This window comes from Pteronotus mesoamericanus, unplaced genomic scaffold (genome assembly GCF_021234165.1).
Source record: "Pteronotus mesoamericanus isolate MK-2021 breed Mesoamerican mustached bat unplaced genomic scaffold, CSHL_Meso_final scaffold_137, whole genome shotgun sequence".
Lineage (NCBI taxonomy): Eukaryota > Metazoa > Chordata > Mammalia > Chiroptera > Mormoopidae > Pteronotus > Pteronotus mesoamericanus.
In genome coordinates, this window is record NW_026555306.1 from 6223489 (window position 1) to 6247180 (window position 23692).

General features: G+C 59.5%; 1 protein-coding gene across 2 annotated transcripts; it reads left to right on the plus strand.

Moving 5' to 3' along the window:
* Positions 1 to 1283: 1283 nt before the first annotated feature.
* MYBPC2 (myosin binding protein C2) lies at positions 1284 to 23349 on the plus strand. 2 transcript variants are annotated; one of them, XM_054588754.1, is made up of 28 exons: positions 1284 to 1461; positions 2527 to 2676; positions 3178 to 3264; positions 3385 to 3533; positions 3911 to 4028; positions 4678 to 4726; positions 4865 to 4924; positions 5643 to 5848; positions 6112 to 6244; positions 7846 to 7970; positions 8062 to 8167; positions 9345 to 9517; positions 11455 to 11620; positions 12853 to 12959; positions 13268 to 13297; positions 13687 to 13826; positions 14877 to 15036; positions 15122 to 15226; positions 15668 to 15856; positions 16317 to 16451; positions 18241 to 18408; positions 18586 to 18674; positions 18778 to 18973; positions 19246 to 19385; positions 20134 to 20293; positions 20476 to 20612; positions 21775 to 21961; positions 23228 to 23349. In XM_054588754.1, exons 1-28 carry the CDS (start codon positions 1317 to 1319, stop codon positions 23236 to 23238), a joined length of 3621 nt encoding a protein of 1206 aa, XP_054444729.1. In that variant the 5' UTR covers positions 1284 to 1316; the 3' UTR covers positions 23239 to 23349. The 2 variants fall into 2 exon arrangements, with proteins under 2 accessions (XP_054444729.1, XP_054444730.1); XM_054588755.1 differs by having other exon boundaries at positions 2530 to 2676.
* Positions 23350 to 23692: the final 343 nt, after the last annotated feature.

Consider the following 23692-nt stretch of genomic DNA (forward strand, 5'->3'; position numbering starts at 1 on the left):
GTCTCCGCCCCTCACTCCCAGCCCCTTTCTGGACTCTGCCCTTCCCTGGATTTCTGCACTCCCTCTTCTGAGCCTCTGTCCCCCTGTCTCTGGATACAGCCCTGGGGCCGACGGCGCAGGGCGTCCTCCTGGCTCCAGCGGCTCCACCAAGCGCGCCGGGCCCGCGGGAGCGCTCTGGTAGTCTGCCTGGCAACTCTTACGTCACAGGAAGGTTGCCGCCGGGTTGGCTGGGAACTCCCGGGAGGCGGGGAAGTTTCCGGCTCAGCGGGGGTTTTGGAAAGCGGGAGGGGGCAGATGGGCAAGAAGAAAACCTGGAAGGAGTTGTCTCGCCTCACACCGGGTCCCTCACCCTACGACACCACCTTCCCACCACCCCGTCCTTCACCTTAAGCCCCAGCCCTCCACACCCTTCCTGTCCCTCTCTTCCCCCACCTTGCCCTGCTCCCTTAACACCTGGGGTCCCCGAGAACCTCTCCCCCGAATCCCCTCCCCCACCTGGCGTCCAGCCACCACCACCCCCATTCAAAAAGCCACAGGTTCCCCTGCCGGGAAGGGCGCCAGCGTCCGGGCACCCCTCCAGGGCCTTCCCGGCCTCCCCAGCCGCCCCCGCTGGCGGCACGCGCATCGGTGCCCGCCGCGCCCGCTCCGGGAATCGTCCCGGGGAGCCGGCAGGACGCGGTCCCAGGAGGCGCAGGGGCCAGTCCGGGGTCCCAGGTGGCCGGGTCCCCAAGCCTGGGTTTGTGCCCGCGTCCGGGGGCGGACTTCGGAGTCCCCGAGCCTCAGTGCCCTCCCGGCAGGCGCAGAGACCTCCTCCCCGCCCCGGCAGCCGTCCTGCCTCCTCTGGGAAACCAGACCCTCCCCCCTGGCTCTGGTTTCCCGAAAACTACTGACTTGCAGATACTAAGAATGGCTTTCTAGACCCTGTCTTCTCCCCACCCCCACCCAGGAGCTCAGGCCCTCATCTTTCTCCTTTTCCTTCCCAGGCCCCTCTTCCCCGCACCTAAGAATCTAGACCCTGGGTCCCCTCTGCCCTCAGACCCAAGAGTCCAGGCCACCAGGCCCCCTCCCTCGGACCCTGGAGCCCGGCCCCCAGTCCCTCCTCCCTGGGACCCCGAGTCCGGCCCCCAGGCCGCCCCTCCCTCGGACCCCGGAGCCCAGGCCTGCGGCCCCTCCTCCCTCAGATCCAGGTGTCCGAAGACATCCCCCACCTCCCCGGGGACCTGGCGGTCAGCCATTTCTCCTTGTTGGGCTGTCCTGTCGTTTGCCCTGTAGAACAGGCGGACACGGGGTGGCAGGGGAGGGTGGGCAGGCCACGGATGCCTCCCGGAGCCTCCTGGGAGTCACTGCACTTTTTAAAGACTTCCCCTTGGAGGCCCACCTGTCCTCCCCAAGGCCCAGAGGGACACAGCTGCGGTCAGCGGAGCCGGAGGAGGTTTGCAGTCATGCCTGAGGCAAAACCAGGTGGCTCTCAGCGCTCCCTTTCTGAGTGGAGATGGGCCCTCCTTTCGGAATGGGGATTAGGGGCTCCTCTTTTTGCGATGTAGGGAGAATGGGGAGCCTCCTCTGTGTGGGCAGAGGTTCCTGCCCTTGGGTGGGATGGGGGTGTCCAAGCTGTGTTGGGGGGAGGGTCCCCTTCCCTGTGCGGTGAGGCGATTTCTTTGTAGGGAGGTAGGAGGCCCATCCCTCAGTGCAGATGGAGAGTCTCTGATTGTGACCTTGAGGCCTTCTTCCGGGTGAGGATGGGACGCCTGGGTGTGCGCGCGTGTGTGGACGGGGCAATGTGCCTGGCGATTGGGGTCTCAGTCGGGCCGCTTGTCTGAGTGAGGGCTGGGGTCTTTCTCTGCAGGGGAACGGCGTCCTTTGTGTGTGTAGAGATTAAGGATTCCCGCCTGTGTGCTGAGGAGAGCTCTGTACAAGGATGAGGGACGCCCTTTCTACGGGAGTCAGGGTTTCCCACGTAGGACGTAGGGGACCTTCTCCACAGAGGGGCCGAGAGCCTTTCTTTGTGTGCAGATTGGGGGCCCTTCTTCAAATGAGCCTGGGCGGCAGCACTTCTTGTTATGGGCATGGGGCTTGCTCTCTGCGGGGAAATGAACAGAAGAGGCAAACTCCAGGGAGGGTCCCTCTTCCCCGGGTGTCCAGGCCACTGGCACCAGGTCAACGGGGCTGTGGAGTGGGGGGTCCAGCCCCTCACTGCGGCTGGGGCTCCAGTGGGCCAGGAGCCAGCAGGCAGGGCGCGGCAGGGCAGAGACGCTGTGGTCAGCACGAGGTGTCCAGTTTCCAGCCCCAGGAAGAGCTAATTTTACCCCCAGGACCCAAAAGGTTAGGGCCCCGTGGCCTGGATGGTGGGGCAGAGCCTGCCCAGGGTAAGGGGAAACCTGATCGCACACACTCGGGATTAGAGATAAATTTATGGTAATCTCTCTGGCCCGGCTGGCCTCCCGGTGCCAGGGAGGAGGGAGGGATTCCTGGGCTCTGGAAGGGGCGGGGCGAGCGTGCGCTCCATTGTGAACGCCCCTCTCACAGCAGCCAAAAAGGCCCCCAAAGGCAAAGATGCGGCCAAACCGGCTCCCAAGGAAGCTGCTCCCAAGGAAGCTGCTCCCGAGCAGGCTGCTCCTGAACAGGCTTCTCCCAAGGAAGGCCCCACAGACGAGGCTGCCCCCGAGTCCCCCAAAGGTGAGATAGCGCCCGGTGGGCTCAGCAGAACCTGGACCTCCTCCCGCAGGCGCCCCGCCTCCGGCCCCCTCCCTGTCCTCTGCATGGCCCAGAGCTGACCCCTCTCCCCAGCCTCCCGTGGCTCCCCAGGGCCCCCAGGACGGAGCCCAGCCCCTCAGCCTGGCCTTCAAGACCCCACCCAACTCCTCGCTGAGTCCTACCAGCTTGGAGGCCCCATCTGTCTTTACACCTCTGCTCCCACGCAGTCCCGGTCAACACCGTCCCGTCCACCGCCCTCCAGCTCACAAGTGGCGACGCTGAGGCCCAAAGGGGTGGGCGGGCCTGGCCAAGGTCGCGCAGCTTCCTGGGCGACAGGCGGTCATTCCCAGGGCAGGGAAAGCCACTTCGCGCCATGGCCTTTGGCTTTGGAGCAGAGGGTCCCTCACTGGCTCTATGTCCTGTCCCCAAAGTAGCCCATTGCCCCCCCCAGCTGCCTCAGACCCTAATCCTGTCTCTCGGCAGAAGTTCCATCTGAGGAACAGTCCCCAGTTGCCGAAGAGCCCACTGGCATTTTCCTGAAGAGGCCAGACTCGGTGTCAGTGGAGAAAGGTGAGGGGGCCTGGGGGGGAGGGGCCGGCGGCTCCCGGCCCAGGGTCCTCTCTGCAGAGCGCCCGGTTCCTGCCTGACCACTCCCTCCCATGCCCCGCCTCCTTCATCCCCCGCACCCAGGAAAGGACGTGGTGATAGTGGCCAAGGTGAACGGGAAGGAGCTCCCGGGCAAACCGACCATCAAGTGGTTCAAGGGGAAATGGATGGAGCTGGGCAGCAAGAGCGGGGCCCGCTTCTCCTTCAAGGAGACCCACGACTCTGCCAACAACGTGAGGCCCCGGGGGACGCCGGGGTGTGGGACGCGGCCGCCGGGGGGTGTGCAGGCCCTGCTCTTCAGAGAGCCCACACGCCTGCATCTGCCCGGACGGGCCGGCACCTCCGGGGGCGGAGGCCCAGCCGGGCTGCTTGCGGGAGGTTGTGCGGGCAGAAGGGGAGACCGACTGGGTTAGTCAGGCTGCCCGTGGGCACAGGGCGTACAGTCCCAGAAAAGTCTCTCGGGTGGTCAAGGGCCTGGGCCCCCAGGGCGGAGAGTTCCGGGCATGGGAAGAGACAGCGGCCCCGTGGGGGGCGGGGGAAGACTTGGAGGGAAGGTTGCGGATGGGCTTGGGTCGGTCCCGAGCGCCCACACTCCCGCCCCGACCCCCAGGTGTACAGCGTGGAGCTGCACATTGGGAAGGTGGTGCAGGAGGACCGCGGGGACTACCGCCTCGAGGTCAAAGCCAAGGACACCTGCGACAGCTGTGGCTTCAACATCGATGTGGAGGGTGCGCTGCTGGGGGTGGGGGCCAAGGGCTGTGGGTCTGGGGGCAGGGGCAGGAGAGCGCACAGGCGTCGGGGGGAGGCGGGCACAGGGGTTTGGAGGAGGGAGTACAGGTTCAGGGGCCCGGGTGTTCCACACGGGGTGGGGGGGAGGCAGCCCGCACGCCGGGAGCGCGAGGGGCTGGAGGGCTCGGGCTTTTCGGGGCGTCTGCCAAGGCTCAGGAGAGGAGCGACGTCACCTCCGGGGTCACGGCAGACAGGCTCGAGCAAGCAGCTGCCAGGGCGTGGGAAGGGAGGGTGTCCAGGGTTAGAGAGGAAGGACGCGTGGGTTTGGGAGGAGAGTCTGGAGGGTGTGTATGGAGCTCGGAGGGCGTGCAGGCGCTGGGGGCCTGTAGCCCAGGATGCGTGAGGCTGAGCCCTGGAGGGCGCAGGGACTGAGCTTGCGCGGGCCTGGGGAGAAGGGCACGCTGGCCCAGGTGGGAGCGGTGTGGGCCGCAGAGAGAGGGAGGTGCGTGGCAGCTGGGATGTGCGTCTAGAAGCAGAGGACGCGGGTCCAGGAGGTGGGCAAAGGGGCGGCGCGGGCCTGGGGGGCGCCTGGTGCTCCATCAGGACCGGCCCCCTGCTCACCGCCCCGTCCCCCCCGCCTCTCCCCAGTGCCCCGACAGGACTCCTCCGGGCAGAGCCTGGAAGACTTCAAGCGTTCGTAAGTGACGCTGGACCCGGGGAAAGGGGGGTGGGTTTCCCTAAGGAGAAGGGAGGATCCGGGGAGGCAAGAAGTGGGGACCCAGCCTGAGTCCGGGGGAGCCTCAGTGGAGTTCACACCCTCTCTCAACGGCCGCAGGGGGGAAGGGAAGTCCGAAGAGGCCGGCGAGCTGGATTTCAGCAGCCTGTTGAAGAAGAGGTGAGCCCAGCTCTCTGGCATAGGGAGGGGAGCTGGAGGCTCAGGGGCAGAGGCTGGAGGATGGGGCCCCAGCGCCCCTGCTGCGTCCCTGCCACCGCCCTGTTTGGGCTCCCCCCCCCCCAGTCTGCCCCACCCACCCACTGCCTGCCCACAGGCGCCCACCCGGCGGGCGCCAGTTCCCTACCTGCCCTCGCGCAACGCTTCCTTCTGACGCCCACTTTCCCCTCCGCTCAGGCTCCGGGTCACCTCCTCCTCCACTTGTTCACCCAACCAGACATCTGCCCAGCCCTTTGTCCACCCACCAATCGCATCCATCCATCCAACCAGCTACTAGTTTACCCCCGGGCTGACCCATCTCTCCTACCTGCCTGTTCGCCCTCCCCTCTACCCACACACCCACTCGTCCACCCACCACCTTTCCCCGCGTCCTTCTGTCCGTCTGCCGCAATGCTCAGCCCCCGGCCCTGAACAGGGGAGAAGTGGCTTCTGACGTGGGGGGTCAGAAACACCCCTCTGGGGCAACGTGGGGGACACACCGGAGGGGGAGAGACAGGAGGGAGGCCAGGGGGCCGGGGAGGAGGCCGGGGCGCTGGTCCCGGAGGGAGAGAGCAAGGCTGACCAGCCCGGGGACAGAAAGGGACTCGGGCAAGTCACACCGCAAGCGGGCAGGGCAGGCAGCGGGAGACAGCATGGTGGCCGCGGCTCTCCCCGCCCGCAGGGAGGTGGTCGAGCAGGAGAAGGAGAAGGAGAAGAAGAAGAAGAAGGATGATGACGACCTGGGCATCCCGCCTGAGATCTGGGAGCTCCTGAAGGGGGCGAAGAAGAGCGAGTACGAGAAGATCGCCTTCCAGTACGGCATCACCGACCTCCGCGGCATGCTGAAGCGGCTCAAGAAGGCCAAGGTCGAGGTCAAGAAGAGCGAAGGTGGGTGCGGGTCTGAGGGGCAGGGGCCCTGCCCGTAGGAATCCCAGCAGCGTGGGTGTCTGATGTTTGGACCTGGGACCCATCTTTGGGAGGCCGCCCGGTCATAGAGTCCTGTTCTCAGGGACCTCCCCATTCACAGGGGGCTTCTTGGCTTTGGCCTTGGAGAGCCCGGGGGTCTGGGGAGGGGGACTCGGCAGCTCTGGCGGTGACCGGGGCAGTGAGGACCTCTGAGCTGCGTCCGCCCTGCGTCCTTCCATCTCCAGCCTTCACGAAGAAGCTGGATCCAGCCTACCAAGTGGACAGGGGCAACAAGATCAAGTTGGTGGTGGAGATCAGCGACCCGGACCTGCCCCTCAAGTGGTTCAAGAACGGCCAGGAGATCAAGCCAAGTAGCAAGTATGCATGGGGGCCAGTTGCTGGGTGGGGGACACCTGGGGCCCTGGGAGAGCACCCGGAAACAAGGCTGGCCGCTCTTCACCCTCAAAGGGCGCTGCCCCTGCCATGTAAAAAGTGCAAATGCCTTAGTAGAAAAATAGGCAAAGACGCTGAAGACCAGGGGTTCAGCAGAGAAGAAACCCCAATGGCCAGGATGCTGCGAAGTGCACATTCAGCCTCGCAAAGAGTAATAACGACAATAACAATAACAATGCAAATGAAAATAACAGTTTTTCTGCTCCCCAAATGGGCAAAGGTTTTACCGAATGATAAAGCCCGGTGCTGGAGAAGACCACGTGGGAGTGGCTCCCCAAATGCCGCTGGTGGGCATGTAGGTTGCTAAGTCCCCAAAACGGCAGTGCGTTAGAAAGCCTTTCGGTGGTGCTGTTTTCAGTATTTGTCTGAGAGAGCGATCGTGATGGTGTGCATTTAGCTGCAAGGCTGCTCGCCGAAGCATTTGCCATTGTAGCAAAACATGGAAAACGACCAAAATGTACAATTCCATTCTCAGGGGCCATGTGGCCGCCAAAAAAGGGATTCTGAAATATATACCAACGGGGAGAGCTGTTCAAGCTTATTATGTGCAGAGGCACATGTTCCCATTTCTGCTTCACAAAATGTTATCCACCTGTGTATAGAGAAAAAATTTGGAGAGATAGAGGCCACGGCGTTTGCGTTTGGTGGGACAGTTATGGGTGGGTTCTTTTTTGTGATTCTTTTTTCCTTAGCTGGGTTTTCTCAAGGTTGTCCACGTGAGCATTTGGGATGCGATACAAATTTGCATTCGCTAGGGGGCAGGCTAAGTTGCTGCAACAGCGTCCCTAGCATACGTCACTTTCAGTGAGAGAGGGTTCTAGCCGATGGAGGCAGGTGGGTTGGCTCTTCTCTTAGAGATTTCTCTGACACCCAGTGTCCGTATTTTTAAGATTTTATTTATTTATTTTTAGAGAGAGGGGAAGGGAGGGAGAGAGGGCAAAAAACATCAACGTGTGGTTGACTCTTGCACACGCCGCACCGGGAACCCAGACATGCGTCCTGACTGGGAATCGAACCGGCGACCTCCTGGTTCGCAGGCCGGCATTCAGGCCACTGAGCCACACCAGCCAGGGCCCCATGCCCATATGTTTGGCGACACCATCGGCATGATAGAAGCTGGGTCATAGGCACATCTGCATCTGGTGGACAGGAAAGGGAGAAGGAGAGAAGTCCAGAGCAAGCACGCACAGTTGGGAGAGGACCCAAGCAGTTACTCACATCCTACGCAACTGTGGTCCATTGGCCCAAGCGCGTGGTGCAGCCCTCCCAGCTGCAAAGGAGGCTGGGAAGTGTAGTTCTCTAGGCGGGTGGCTGTGTGCCACTGCTAAGCGGAAGAAGAGGCTGGGTAGGGGTGAGCAGTTAGCACCTCATCTGTGGGTATTTAAATACTAGAGGTGGGACCGCCTGTGCCCTCCCTCACAATTTGTCTCTGAGCGGGAGCAGCCGGCCTGAGGGCGGCTGGACGGACCTACCCCGGGGCTGGCATCTGCTCCATGCCCCGGGTTGAGGTGAGATTTTTGCACCAGGTATGTGTTTGAGAATGTTGGTAAGAAGCGAATTCTCACCATCAACAAGTGCACGATGGCAGATGATGCCGCGTATGAAGTCGCCGTCGCTGATGAGAAGTGTTTCACCGAGCTCTTTGTCAAAGGTGAGGCCGGGATTTGGGCCTGAGCTTGCGGATTGGGGTCCTGGAGGGGGCCCTGGAACTACCTGACCTCCTGTCACCCCTGTGCCCACAGAGCCTCCGGTCCTGATTGTGACACCCCTCGAGGACCAGCAGGTGTTTGTGGGCGACAGGGTGGAAATGGTAGTGGAGGTGTCGGAAGAAGGTGCCCAGGTCAAGTGGTAAGCGACTGTCCATCCCTGACCTCCACCCAGGTGCCCACAGCTTCTGTGCGTCTGCCCCGACCTTCGCAGCCTCTCTTGGAGACTGGACCTTTATTTACCCGGTAGTCTCCGGGAGACCTCAGCCTTTCTCTGTAAATCCTGCCCTTCACCCTCTAGAAATTCTAGAAGAATATCAACCTGTGCCATCCCTTTTCCCCGATCCCTGCTATTTCAGATTTATTCATTCATTTGACCCATCGTTCATCCTTTGGTGTATCTATCCATCCCCCCATCCCCCCATCCACTCATCCATCCATTCATTTATCCATCCATTTCATTGATTCATCCACCCCCCTATCTACCAATGTATGTATCCAATGTATGGGTATCCATACATCATCCATCCATCTATCCATCTGTCCATCCATCTAGCCACCCATTCACCCACCCGTCTGCCAATCCATTCGTGTATTCCCACATCTGTTCGCCCATCTGACAAGTATGTACTGAGCACCTCTGGTGTGGTGGCACTCTTCTGTATGTTGAAGATACAGTAGAAAGAAAATATGTCAGGAGGTACTTGCCCCTGTGGAGTTTGTAATCTGACCAGTATAATCTGGAGTGTGTGGGTGTGGGAGACGGAGACGGGTATTAGTCAGGTCATCACATGAATAAATATAAAAGTTCTGTTTTGACAAGTGTTTCAGAGGAACTGCAGCTGACCCTGTGACCCCTTTTTAATAGGAAGAAAAGGGACTCAGGAAGTCAGGGAAGCCTTCCTGGAGGAGGTGATGATTGAGCCGGGAGTTGAGCGATGAGGAGGTAGAAGGGAAGTAGGAAGGAAGAAGTGTCCCAGGCAGAAGCACCGTTTACAGAGGTCACAATATTTGGCATTTCTCTGTGACCTCAGGATGTCCCCCATGTTCTGTTCTCTCCTCATGACCTCTTTTTGTGTCCCCTGATCTCCACCCACGACCTTGAGGCATCTCCTGGTGGCTTGTGACCTCCTCCTCCTCCTCTTTTTCTCCCTGTGACTCATTCATTCAAGATGCCTCTGCCAACCTTAATCTCTCCTCGCTCCTGCGACCTCCCTTTGGACCCCTGTGCCCTACTGAGGACTCTCTCATCCCTGACTCACCCTCTGACCACCAGACCCAGGGCCCCTCACCTCCCCCTTCACGTCCCCTCTGCCCAGGATAAAAGACGGCGTGGAGATGACAAAGGAGGAGTCCTACAAGGCGCGGTACCGCTTCAAGAAAGACGGGAAGCGTCACTTGCTCATCTTCTCAGAAGTGACCCTGGAGGACGCGGGCCGCTTCCAGGTCATGACCAACGGCGGGCAGTGCGAGGCCGATCTCATCGTGGAAGGTACAGGGCCTCCGGGTGGGGCAGGGCCACCGGGCGCGGGCTTCTCCCCGTTGCTCCAAGTTGCTCAGGCCCCAGATTTCGGAACTGTCCCTGACCCCTCTCTTCGCTTCACATCCTCCACGCAGTTCACCAGCAAGTCCTCAAAGGAGGTCGTGCCCCTGACTCCCCCACCCCCGCGGCCCTGCCCTGGCCCCGTCTCCGTCCCCTCGGGCTCGGGCCATTGCAGCCGTCTCCTCGCTGGCTGCTGTTCCCGCGCCGGCCCCACATCCACACTCACGGCGCCCAGCCAGAGCGATCCTGTAAAATGCATGTCAGCCCTGGCCAGGGGGCTCGGTTGGAGCGTCATCCTGTAAAAACAAAAGGCCAGGAGTTCGATTCCTGGTCAGGGCACATACCTAGGTTGTGGGCTCAGTGCCTGGTCCGGGCTGCAAATGGGAGGAAACCGATTGATGTTTCTCCCTCTCTCTCTCTCTTCTTCTCTCTCTAAAAAAAAATCAATAAACATATCCTTGGGTGAGGAGTTAAAAACTGTACGTCAGGGGGTGAACACCGAACACATCCTGCAGTATAGGGGACAGTACTGTACCCACGTGTGCTTCCCGGTTATCTGAATGGCCGCCGTCGGGGGAAGCTGGGTGAAGGGTCTCTGGGACTCGCTGCACTATTTTCGCAGACGCCTGTGAGTCTGGAGTTCTTTAAATATGCAAGCAACTCAAGTCATTTATGGGCGAATAAATTATGCCATAACCATATGTAGCCATAAAAAGGGGAAGTTTTAAATTTACTGATGTGGAAGTATTTCCAAGATAAGCAAGTCCCTACATCATGTCATCGATCGGTCTCTAAAACTGTGGTGAAATGATATATAACAAAACCACTTCTACTGTCAGCTAAGTGACATTGACAAGAGTTAAGTTCCTACGACATCTGATCAGTGTTATAACGAAACAATGGTGAAAGGAATGACGTTATTCAAGGACTTGCTACATATTATTAGGCGAGAAAACAAATATGCTATTATTTGTATATGGGAGAAAGGGGGAGGAGGAGGGAAGGAAGGAGGGAAGGAAGGAAGGGAAATGTGTTTACACGTCTGCTCTAGACTGGATGGATGGTGCCTTCAGAGAAGGGACCTAGATCCTTGGAGGTGGGTGCGTCTATCTTCCCCTCTATATCTAAATCTTCCTCTTATTTTATTTTTTAACCATGTAAATGCATTCTTTTATTTATATTTTTATATATATTTTTAAAAAGATTATATTCATTTTTAGACAGAGGGGAAGGGAGGGAGGAAGGGGCGGAGGGAAACAGCAATGTGGGGTTGCCTCTCATGCGCCCCCTACTGGAGGCTTGACCAGGAATCGAACGGGCAACCTTTCAGTTTGCAGGAATATGCCCAAGCCACTGAGCCATACCAGTCAAGGCAGCATTGTTTTATTTAAAAAATAAAAAATTTTAAAAATGTAAGTCAGATCCCAGTTGTCCTCCACCACCCTGCGTGGCTCTCTCCTTGTTCAGATTCAACACGAAGTCCTCTCCCCAGCCCACATGCCCTGGGTTCTGGTGCTATCTGCCCCGCCCTGCCGAGGCTGCCTCTCTCGTCTGTCCACACTGGATTGCTTGCTGTTTCCGCACCAGCAAGCCTGCTCTGCTCCACAGGGCCTTTGCACATGCCGTTTGCTCTACCTGGGGGACTCCTGCATCCTCCCGTGGACTCAGGCTTTGTCTCTCCCTCTTGCTATATGTTTATGTGTCCCCGCGTCCACTGTCTGTCTCCCAGCTAGAGCATGAGCTCCATGAGACCAGTGATTGTTTCTGGGTTGTTCATGAGTGTTTTCTCAGGGCCTGGAACAGTCCTTGGCGCATAGTGGGTCCTCGCAAATCTTTGTGGACTGACTGGAGTTGTGACGACCCCATCTCCTTCTCCCCTCATCCAGAGAAACAGCTGGAGGTCCTGCAGGACATAGCGGATCTGACAGTGAAGGCCTCAGATCAGGCCGTGTTCAAATGTGAGGTGTCTGACGACAAGGTGACGGGCAAGTGGTACAAGAATGGGATCGAGGTGCGGCCCAGCAAGAGGATCACCATCTCCCACGTAGGCAGGTGCGGAGCAGACTGTGGAGGTGGCTGGGGATGGGCTGTGTGTATCAGCTAGCTCTAGCTGCATAACAACCATCCCTGGACTTAGTGGTTTCAAAGAACAAGGACTTATTTAATCGAGTTTGTGGGCTGGTGGGAGGCTGGCTGATCTCGGATGGCCTGTCTCCTGCCTCTGTGGTCAGCTGAGTATTATCTCTGCTCGGCTTCCTGGGTTCTGATGGGACCTTGGCTGGGAGAAGGGACTGCCTCTGCGCTGATCCCTGAGATGCCTCATCTCCTAGAAGGGCTAGTCCTGGCATCGTCACATGGTAGAAATGTGTTCTGAAGAGTGCAAGGGAACAAGACTCTGTGGCCTGGCCTGGGAACTGTCCCTGTGCTGCTTCCACCATATTCTCTTGAGCAAAGGAAGCAAAGGCTGCAGGGTCTCCTGGTAAGGGGCATGGATAGAAAGAGGGGAAAACTTGTGGCAATATTTACAGTCTACTATGGTGGGAGAGGGGGCGGGTCTAACTAAGAAAAGAAGGGGCTGGGCCCTGACTGGTGTAGTTCAGTGGTCTGGGCATCATCCCATAAACCAAAAGGTTGCTGGTCCGATTCCCAGTCAGGGCATATGCCTGTGTTGTGGGCTGGATCCTGGGCTGGGGACGCGCAAGAGGCATCTTGCGCTTGGATGTTTCTCCCCCTCTTCCTCCCTTCTCCTCGCTCTAAAAATAAATAAAATCTTTAAGGAAAAAAAAAGGAAACGGGCTGGAATGCAACAGGCCGCACACGGACACCTGAGATAAGCACCCGGCTCCCTGCGGGAAACAGAGAGCCGCGTGATGCCCGTAGTGTGCTGCGCCCTGTGGGTTTCCCAATGGTGGTTCTTGGCTTTCTCTGGGTTCTGTGTGGAAACCTTGCCTGCTGGTGGTTTCGACAGCAACAAGAACAAGCCCTAACGCTTGTAGGGTGTTCACAGAGTGCCAGGGAGCTTTCTAAATGCTTTACAACCCTGGGGTGGACTGTTATCATCACTTGCATTTTACAGATGAAAACCGAGGCACAGAGAGGTTAAGTAATTGGCCCAAGGTCACACAGCTAGTAACGGGCAAAGCTGAGATGTGAACCCACTATTCCAAAGGCCAGAATGGAAAGGGTGGAGGCGAGCACATACATGACACCGAGGAGGCTGTTTCTCCGTGGTGGCCCCCAGAGCGGCCCGGCCTGACACCTCCTCTGTGCCTCCAACCCCTTAGGATTCACAAGCTGGTGATCGATGAAGTCCGCCCCGAGGATGAGGGGGACTACACGTTCGTGCCCGATGGCTATGCCCTGTCCCTCTCGGCCAAGCTCAACTTCCTGGGTGAGGGCCCCTTTCCCCAGGGCCTGAGTGCCCCGCTCAGGGCTGAGTGCCCCTGACGGCTCACCGGGGCGGGTGGAGACGGCAGGCGTCTGCCAGTCACGGGGACAGTCAGATCGAAGATGGGAGAGAGCACTGCGTACGCCGCAGCGTGACCATGTCGGGGCATGTGGGACAGGCACAGCCCTGAGCCTGCCCCAGCATCCCAGGTGCCAGGGTGACACAAGACCCTCCTCTCTGCCTCGGGTGTGAAGGGGGGATAAAGGGCCGCGGGATTCAGGCCTAACCGCCCAGTCTTCTGTGTTCTGCAGAGATCAAGGTGGAGTACGTCCCCAAGCAAGGTAAGGCCCGGGGCCACTTTGGTAACTGAGGCCTGGGCTCCGGGGTCTGAGGGAGGAGGGGGCAGGGGCCTGGACCCCCTGGGCCTGAGGGAGGAGGGGCCGAGGGCCTGGACTCCCCGGGTCTGAGGGAGGAGGGGCTGGGGGACTGGACTCCCGGGTCTGAAGGAGGAGGGGCCGAGGGCCTAGACTCCCGGGTCTGAGGGAGGAGGGGCCGGGGGCCTGGACTCCCGGGTCTGAGGGAGGAGGGGCCGGGGGACTGGACTCCCCGGGTCTGAGGGAGGAGGGGCTCCTGGGTCTTTGTAGCTGTTGGAAACCAGCTCCTCCAGAGGGGATTGGGACAACCCAACCGTCCACTTCCAAGTCCCCCACAATTTTGTCGCTGCCACCAGAGCCACCAAAGATCCACCTGGACTGCTCGGGGAAGACCTCAGACAATTCCATTGTGGTCGTGGCCGGCAACAAGCTGAGGCTGGACGTCGCCATCACAGGGGAGCCCCCTCCGGTGGCCACCTGGCTGAAGGGCGATGAGGTAGGGCGGGGCTTCCCGGGCCCTGTCTGCCCCTCTCGCTCTGCTGGGCGGCTGGAAGCAAGTCACTTTCCCTCTGAGTTTCTGATTCGTTGTAAAATGAGGATTATGATTCCTTCTTCAGGGGGTTGTTTGGAAGACTGGAGATTATGTTTGCCTGTCACATGGCACTGTCCTAGCACATGGTGGGTCCTCTGTCCATTTGTCTGTCCACCCATCATCCACTCATCCATCCATCTTCAATTCATCAATTGAAGATGAATTGATCTGCTAATGAATTGATTGAATCATCCATCCATCTACCCATCCAGGATTTAATCAATTTGTCCATCTATCATTCATCCGCCAACCCAGCTTTCCATCCATCTCTCCATCCATCCATCCACCCACTCATCCATCCATCCAACAGATATTTTTACCTTATATGTTCCAGGCCCTGGGACAGTTCAGTTTTTCTTCTCTCCTCCGGGCTCCAGTTTCCTCTTCCGTTAAAGGGACAGGCTCAGTGCTCATTCATTCCTTTACTCAGCGAACACCCCCTGAGCCTGCCTCTGTGGGGGGCCCGGTTCACAGGCACTGAGCTCATAGGCCTTCGTCAGACGCAGCCCCTGCCTCCCGAAGCCCTTGCTCTGGGAGGGAGGCAGACAGGTGCGCAGACAGTCACCATGCAGGGCGATCGGTGTGAGATAAAGGGAGGTACCAGAGGCTATGAGGATTCAGAGGACGGGGCCACCACTGCCTATTGAGAGCATCCAGGAGTGCTCCCTGGAAGAGGTGACTTTTGGGCAGGTCCTACAGGATGAATAATAGGAGCGCAGATAGAGAACCGGGTCAGGATGCTGCGTGGGATGAGCCAGGGTGGTGTTTGGAGGGCGAGGGGGAAGCAGGGGGCGATGTGGCCGTGCAGGTCCAGCGGGTCCCCTCGTGGGGGTCCGTGGCCAGGGGCAGCCACGGGGGGCCGGGGGTGGGGGTGTTGTGCACAGGGAGGGGCAGAGGTCCCGGTCTGGGGAGGTGAGGAGAGGCAAAGCGTGGCCACTTGGTGGCTGTGTCTAGGTGTTCTCGGCCACCGAGGGCAGGATCCGCGTGGAGCAGCGTTCGGACTGCAGCAGCTTCGTGATTGAGAGCGCCGAGCGGGCAGACGAGGGCCGCTACACCATCAAGGTCACCAACCCCGCTGGCGAGGACGTGGCCTCCATCTTTGTGCGAGTTGTAGGTGAGCAGGGGGAGCCGAAGGGGCTGAGCTTGGGGGCGGTCCCCAAGGCCGTGAGGCGCCCCTGACTCTCCTGCCTCCCACCCAGACGTCCCAGACCCCCCGGAGGCTGTGCGTGTCACCTCGGTTGGAGAGGATTGGGCCATCCTTGTCTGGGAGCCCCCCAAGTATGACGGGGGGCAGCCGGTCACCGGTGAGTGCCTGAGTACCAGAGTTCCCATGACCTCCGACCTCCTGTGCCCCCTGATTTCTCTCTGACCTCCGAGAGTCCTTAGCATCCTCAGCGACGCCCCTCTGAGACCTGGTTTCCACCTTTGACATCTCGCAGTCCCTTTGGTCGTTGCGTTGTTCTTTACTCTCTGACGATCTAGGAATCCTCACTTGGGTCAATAGCCTGGGGTTTTCTGTGACCCTTGACCCACAATTCATAACCTGTGACCCTGTTTGATCCCCGACCCCGTGACCGGTGACCTCTGACTGCTGATGACTGTGAGATCAACCCCAGGTTCGTGGCCTCAGGCCTCTGTGGGCCGCGTGGCCTTTCGATGTGACCCTCACTCCCCGCGACTGACCTGTGACCCCCTCCACGGGCTCTTCACGACCGCCCACTCCTCTCTGCCTGGGGGGCGTCCAGGGTACCTCCTGGAGCGGAAGAAGAAGGGCTCTCACCGCTGGATGAAGCTGAACTTCGAGGTCTTCACGGAGACGACCTACGAGTCCACCAAGATGATCGAGGGCGTCCTATACGAGATGCGGGTCTTTGCCGTCAATGCCATCGGGGTGTCCCAGCCCAGCCTCAACACCAAGCCCTTCATGCCTATTGGTGACGCCCCGCTACCCCCTCACTGAGCCCCTGTCCACCTCAGACCCGTGCCCTGTCCGGCATTGATCTCTGACCCTGCACCCTGGCCTTTGACCCCACGGAATCTGCGGACTTCCGTTGCCTCTCATCCGACAACCCAGCATATGGACCCCTTAGCCTCACCCGCCCTCCTGGCCCCTTCCTAACCCAGTGCATCACTGCTGACCTCCACGGCCTTAGACCCCGTGCTGTGGCCTGAGTATCTCATTGGCCTCTCTGATACCTATCTCTGTCCTCGGAGACCTCGCTGTCCCTTGATATCTTGTTTTAATGACCCTTGATGACATGTCCTTGCGCAGGGACCTCCGGCCCACCATATTGGTCTCTCTCTGACCAGCGACTCTAACTCTGACCCCTGACTCCCCATGATGACCCTGGCCCCTCATTTACCCCCATCTCCCCTTTCCCTGGCTCCTCACAGCGCCCACGAGTGAACCCCGGCACCTGACAGTGGAGGACGTGACAGACACAACCACCACCCTCAAGTGGAGGCCCCCAGACAGGATCGGGGCAGGCGGCATCGATGGCTACATCGTGGAGTACTGTCTGGAGGACTGTGAGTGACCCCCTCCGGCCTGGGGGGGGGGCAGTGGCTCACACGGACCCAAGTGGGTGTCTGGTCCCGGGGACCGAAAACAGGACAGTGCAGGGACTGATCTACGGGGCGCTGAGCTGCCTGTGCGGTAACTGGATTTACCTGAATCCCTGGGAGGGGCGTGCGCCAAGCCAGGCCCCCGCTGACCAGCCTGTCCTCTTCCCCCCGCTTCCCTCCTCTCCCCGCCCTTTCCCTCCTCTGCCCCCTCCTCCCTTTTCCCTTCCCTGCGCCCAGACAGCAGTGCCTTTTCATCCATCCATCCACCCTTTCACCCAAGTATTTATCTACTAGTTACAGTCCTTCTTCGCCTTTTCTGTTCATTTATTCATCATCCATCTCTCCACCCACCAATCCATCTCTCCTTCCTTTTTCCCTTCCTTTTTTTTAACTTTTATTTCTCCCCCTCTCCCTTCCTCTTCTCTCTCCTTCCTCCTTTTCTTCCACTTGCCCACCTAGCCATCCATCCAGACCATCTCTCTGTCTGTCCAAAAATTCTCTGGGTCATCCATCCACCCATGTCTCTCTTTACCACCATCTTTCTTCCCTTCCGTTTCTTCCTTCTTTCCACCGATCCGTTTACCTGTATGACTATCCATCTAACTATCTATTGTCCACCCATCCATCCGCCCATTCGCACCCATCTCCATACACCCAGCTCTCCGCCCTCCACTAAGCAGCCGTGTGTGGCTGCTGCTATGAGGACACCTCCGACATGGTCATCTCACCGGGAATGACAGATGAGGTCATCTTTTTTGTTGTTGTTCATTGTACATTGAATTTATTGGAGTGACCTTGGTTCATAAAATTTTATAGGTGCGGCCTCGGCCGGGTAGCTCAGTTGCTTAAGCATCGTCCCAATACGCCAAGGTTGTGGGTTCGATCCCCTGTCAGGGCACACACACAAGAATCAACCAATGAGTGCATGCATATGTGGAGCAGCAAATGGATGGTCTGTCTGCCTGTCTCCCTCCCTGCCTCTCTCTCTAAAATCAATCAGTACGTTAAAATTTGTTTAAATTGTATAGGCTCAGGTGCACAATTCTACAATACATCATTTGCCTAGTGCACTGTGTGTTCACCACCTCAAGTCAAGTCTCCTTCCTTCACCAGACGAGCTCATCCTGCACCGTGTCCCAGGCCTTAAAGTCAGGCAGGTGTGGGTTCCCATCCTGCCCCTACACTTCCTAGCTGTGTGCCCTGGGGCCAGTTCCCGAGCCTCAGTTTCTTCATCTAAAGATGGCGGGCAGTTCCCATCTTGACAGGGCACAGTGACGACTGCATCTGGTGACACACGTATGGGGGGTGGCGGGACCCCGGCCAGCTCCTTCCCCTCTCTCCCCAGTGCTCCTCACTCCTCTTCTGCCCTTGCTGATCTCTCCCCGATTATCACCACCCGATGTTTCGGAACCTCCTTTTATTAGCCTTCACCCTGTTTAGCGGTGGTCTGACCTACATTGGTTCACCAACGCGTACCAACAGCCCAGGATGGAAGGGCTCCCGTCACAGAGGCAGGAAATCAAAGAGTGTCCCAGTTCCTCACCCTCTCGGAGGCTCGATTTCCTCGTCTCTGCAGTGGGAATAACGTAGGGGGAACTAATGAGCTAACACACGTCCCAGCTTTCAAACCTGGTCATAAGGGCTTTAATAAGTGTCAGCTGCTGCCAGCTCAAGGCGCGGGAAGGGCCGGTGAGCGGAGGGGCTGGCGGGGAAGTTTTGAAGAAAGCCCCCCAGCATCGCCCCTCTCTCGTAGCCGAGGACTGGATCCCTGCTAACACGGAGCCCATTGACCGCTGTGGCTTCACCGTCAAGAATCTTCCCACAGGAGCGAGAATCATCTTCCGGGTCGTTGGGGTCAACATCGCGGGGCGCAGCCTGCCGGCCACTCTTGCTCAGCCAGTCACCATCAGGGAGATCGTCGGTGAGCGAGCCCTGCCCCCCGCCCCCGCTCTCCTGGAGACAAAGGCGTTGTCGTCTGGCCAGCCCTTGCCCTGCCATCACGAGGGCCTACGCCAGCAGCCTCATCTCCATGGCCTCCTTGTCCCTCCCGAGTGTCCCCCAGCCCAGTGCTGAGCCCTCCTTGTGTCTGTGTCCTCAGAGCAACCCAAGATCCGACTCCCCCGCCACCTCCGCCAGACGTACATCCGCAAAGTGGGGGAGCCCATCAACCTCCTCATCCCCTTCCAGGTGCGCGGGCTGGGGTCAGGCTCGAGGCTCGAGGCTCGGGGCTGGGGGCTCAGTTCCCCGCGGGGAGCCCCCAGCTGACCTCTGCTGCCTGCGGCCCACGCAGGGAAAGCCCCGGCCCCAGGTGGTGTGGACGAAGGGCGGGGCGCCGGTAGACTCCTCCCGTGTGAACGTGCGCACCAGCGACATCGACACGGTGTTCTTCGTGCGCCAGGCGGCGCGCTCGGACTCGGGCGAGTACGAGCTGAACGTGCAGATCGAGAACATGAAGGACACGGCCACCATCCGCATCCGGGTCGTGGGTGCGTGGCCGAGGAGGGGCAGGGGACCGCGGGCGGGGGGGAGACAGGCCAGGGGGCAGTGGGGGAGCCGGGGTGGGAGGCGGGGCGAGATGCGACGGCCCGGGAGCCGGGAGGGGAGAGATTGAACAGTGGGGGGAGGGTGTGAAGGGGGAAAAGGTGAGGCAGCGGGAGTGGGGAGAAAGGCCCAACGGGCGTCCGAGTCCAGAGAGGAGGAGAGGGGTGGACGTTCAGGGACGCTTGGACTGGCGTGGAGCATCCACCACGCCTTCCAGAAAAGGCAGGGCCACCGGTGGACGTGACGGTGAAGGAGGTGTGGGGCAGCAACGCGCTGGTGGAGTGGCAGCCCCCCAAAGATGATGGCAACAGCGAGGTCACGGGCTATTTCATCCAGAAGGCCGACAAGAAAACCATGGTGAGCCACCAGCGGGGCCTGGGGCCGGGTGGGCCGAGCGTCGCGGCAGGCGCGGCTGCTTTCCTGTCCAGCTGGGGAAACCGAGGCGCCGGGAGACTGGGCGAAGGGGCCGGGCCGGGAGGGCAGGTTTTGGCTGAGGCTCAGTGCATGATAGGCTTGCTTTGTCTTCTTCATAGCGGTAAAATTCTCAAAACAAAATTAAGCATTAACTTTAAAGTGGCATCTCGTATGTTCCCAGTGTTGTGCAACCACCGCCCCTGTCCCGTCCCAAGACATTTTCATCACCTGAAAGGAAACCCCGTGTCCATTGAGCCGCCGCCCCCTCCATTCCCTCCCACCGGCCCCTGGCAGGCAGCCCCCAGTCTGCCTCTGGTCTCTGGGGGTTTGCCTATTCTGGACACGTCCTATGAACGGGACCACACAATAGGTGGCCTTTTGTGTCTGGCTTCTTTCACACAGCCTCAGGGTTTCCAGGTATGGGTGGTACATTGTAGGAGGTGTCAGCGTTTCGTTCCTTTTCATGACTGAGTAATAGTCCTCGGCTTGGATGCTACCACATGTTGCTTCTCTGTTCATCTGTTGATGGGCATTTGGGTGATTCCCATTTTCCGGCCGCTGGGAACGGCGCTGCGGGGAAGGGCGGGCTTCCTTAGCTCCGCGCACGCTGGGGTGTGCTTGCCTCACTCACCCTGGCTCCTCTTGTGTCTGTGTCCCTGACTGTCCCGGCCCTGCCCCATCCCTGCACTAGGAGTGGTTCAACGTCTATGAACACAACCGCCAAACCCACTGTACCGTGGCTGACCTCATCATGGGCAACGAATACTATTTCCGAGTTTATAGTGAGAACATCTGTGGGCTCAGTGATACCCCCGGCCTCTCCAAGAACACGGCGCGGATCCCCAAGGCAGGTATGGCCGTCCCCCTCTGCAGGGGCCAGTCCCCAGTCACTGCTCCCTCCGCCTCCCGGCCAGGGTCTGCCCCGACTCCTCTGCAACCCCCCTCCCGGACTCAAAGCTGATGGCACCTGGTGACAGGTGTTTGGGGGACAGTCAGGATCAGTCACCTTACAGGTTCATCTCCCTTCCCCCAGGTCTCACCTACAAACCTCTTGAGTACAAGGAACATGACTTCCGCACGCCTCCCAAGTTCCTGACGCCGCTGCCGGACCGAGTGGTTGTGGCTGGTTACGCTGCTGCGCTCAACTGTGCCGTCAGAGGCCACCCGCAGGTGCGTGCGTGCGCGCGTGTGCGCGCGCACCCCTGCAGGGAGAGCTTCTGCAAGCTGAAGCCCCTGCTCCTTCCCATCGCACCCCCTCTTCTCCTCTGACTTACCTCTTCTCCGTTCATGAAATTTGCTCACTTTTAACGGGCAGGTCAGATGTACCTGCCACCGGTTTCGCTAACTTTTTTATTGGAACGTGGCCACACACACTTGCACCTCAGAGCCCTCAGAGCCTCCAATATCAGCTCCCTGGGCCTTTGCATACCAAGCTTGCCACGTTCTGGTCTGGCTTCAAAGTTTCAGCTTTGGCCCTTCAGGCACATCACGGGTTCACCTGCTCACCTCCATCTACCTGCTTCATTCACCAGCTCTGCTCATGTATTCGCCTCCCAGTCCACTCACTTACCCAGTTCATTCACTGCATTCACTTATTTACATCGTTCATTCACCATTTATGTATGTATTTTTTAATCGTCACCCAAGGACACGTTTATAGATTTTAGAGAGAGGGGGAGGAGAGACAGAGAAACATTAATTGGTTGCCTCCCACACATGCCCTGACCGGGGCTCGAACCTGCAGCCTAGATATGTGCCCTGAGCAGGAATCAAACCTGCAACCTTTTTGGTGTATGTGACGATGCTCCCGCCTACTGGAGACAGCATTCACCCAACATCACACACGGGACTACAGAATTATCGAGGGCAGTGAGGTGCCAGAGCAGTAAGGCAGCCCTGAGCATGTGACATGGACTTGAGGCCCCCGCTGGGGGCTGGGGAGCCACGCGCGAGCTGAGGCCTGAGATGGCAGGTGCCGACTGGTGAGGGCAGGAGAAGAACAGCAGCCTTGGAAGCGGGAGCAGCCGGTGCCAAGGCCCTGAGGCAGGGGCCTGTCCGGTCTGTTTGAGGGACAACAGGGTCGCCGGTGTGGCCAGAGCAGACGGAAGCGAGGCTGGAGCAGCTGGGCCCTGCGGGGCACACGAGGAGCGAGCTCGTCCTCCCACAGCAGAGGAGACGGAGGGTCGGAAAAGCCCCAAGGCCCAGCTCATCCAGCCAAAGTCAGGAGGTGACACAGGCAGAGTGAGAATTCGGACCTGCCTCCCAAGGCCCATGCTGCCATGGCGCAGGGGACCCTCTCTCAGCGGGCCCCCTCTCTTGCTCCCCGCAACAGCCGAAGGTGGTCTGGATGAAGAACAAGATGGAAATCCGAGAAGATCCCAAGTTCCTGATGACCAATTTCCAGGGGATCCTGACGCTGAACATCCGCCGGCCGACGCCCTTCGACACCGGGACTTACTCCTGCCGGGCTGTCAACGAGCTGGGGGAGGCCCTGGCCGAGTGCAAGCTGGAGGTCCGAGGTGAGCGGCGGCCCCTCCGCCCGGCTGGCCCGCACGCGTGCCCTTCCCAGAGCTAAGGGGAGTCAGCCGATGGGAGGGCGGCGGACGCAGGGTGACAGGCTGCAGGGGGCGCTGCAGGGGAGGCTGCAGGGAAGGCGGCACTGGGGTCCGGGGGCGGGGGCGGGGGCGGAGGGAATGCCTGGCCCTCCGGGCAGGAGTGCGAGGATTTCCGAAGGAGTTGAAGGACAAAGAAGTCACTGAGGGGAGCTTGGGAAATGATTGCGAGGGCCTCCGGCAGGGAGGCGTGCGGACATAGCACATAGCGTGTAGACAAACACGGCTGATGGCAGAGGACCCCGGGGCTGTGGGAGCTCAGGAAAATGCCTCCCCTGCACAGCTTGTCCCCGTGCACTGCCCCATCTCATCCATCCTCTTCCTCCAGAGTTCCCGTCCCGCCAGCCTCCCCGTCTCCCTCTCTCTGTCCACCCCACATGGGGCCCTAGAGGATTCTCTTCTCCAGGGCTGACCTGCCCCCCACGGGCCTCCCAGCAGCCCTGGAGCCCCTCAGCCTGATGTCACCGTCCTGCGCCTGGCCCCCTGCCCCTCCTCTCTCCAGCCTCATGTACCCCCATTTCCCCCCACGCTGTGCCGGCCACACCAAGCAGCTGGCGTTGGTCAAACTGGCCGCGCTTCCTCCAGGCCACTCTACATGGAACACTCCTCTTCGCTTCCCCCACGTTGGCCTCCCGCCCGCCCAATATCCTCCAGTCAAGGAGGTACAGGGTGGCTGCTAACCAAGTCTGTTAGGGGTGGCTTCCAGAGCCCCGCCCTGACTGTGACTTCCCCTGGCCCTGAGGACAGCCCGCCAGTCAGCAGTGGCCTCCGACCCTTACCAAGGGCTCAGAGACCTCCAAGCCTTCGCGTCTATCATTCCTCCAAGCTGACCCAGTTTCTCATGCTCTGTCCCCTTTATCCACTACTGAATCAGCTCCGAAATATCCCCACTTCAGGATTCCAGTGACAGCTTGTTGCCAGCTCAGAAATCGCTGATCAGAATGTCCCAGTTTGGGGTTCAAAGCTACAGCAATCAATCGCGAGGCACCACCAGCGGCGTTGGGTGGCGAGCAGGGTGCTGAAGGGGAAACTTGCTCCCCCTGCTGGCCAACTGAGTCCAACCCCAACTGAGGCAAAGGGGCCTGGCGGGGGCACCTGCGGGGTGCGGGTCGCGGGGCAAAAGCCAGGTCCCTGCAGCCTCTCTTAGCCACCTTTTCCTCGTTTCACCCGCAGTGCCCCAGTGAAACTCTCTCCGACCCGCCCATGTAATTGGCTGCTGAGTCCTGACCCGACCTCCCTGAACAGTGTTTCCCTTTGAGAAGGTATCACTGAGAAGATAAAGAGTCTTTTCTGGAAACGCACGTTGTCTGTCCTTCTTGAATCTTAGCTCTGCCTGCCTCCTCCTGTAGGGGCTAAGCACCGGGGGGGTGGGTAATGGGGACAACTAGGTTGGAGTGGCCACCACCGACTGGCAACAGACCACGTGGAGGCCGCCATTTTGGAACAGCTACTTTAGTGAAGCCATCGCGTTGCCATGGCAACTCCCCAGCGTCTGAGGCCGCGCTGTAGACTAGCTCTGAGGAGAGGGAGCGAGGCAGGCCCGCTGCTGAGGCAACTACAACGAGTCAGAGGAACCGGAGGCCAGGCTGGGAAGGTTGCTCCGGTGAGGTAGCCGTGAGCGCATGGCGGCACTGGGCC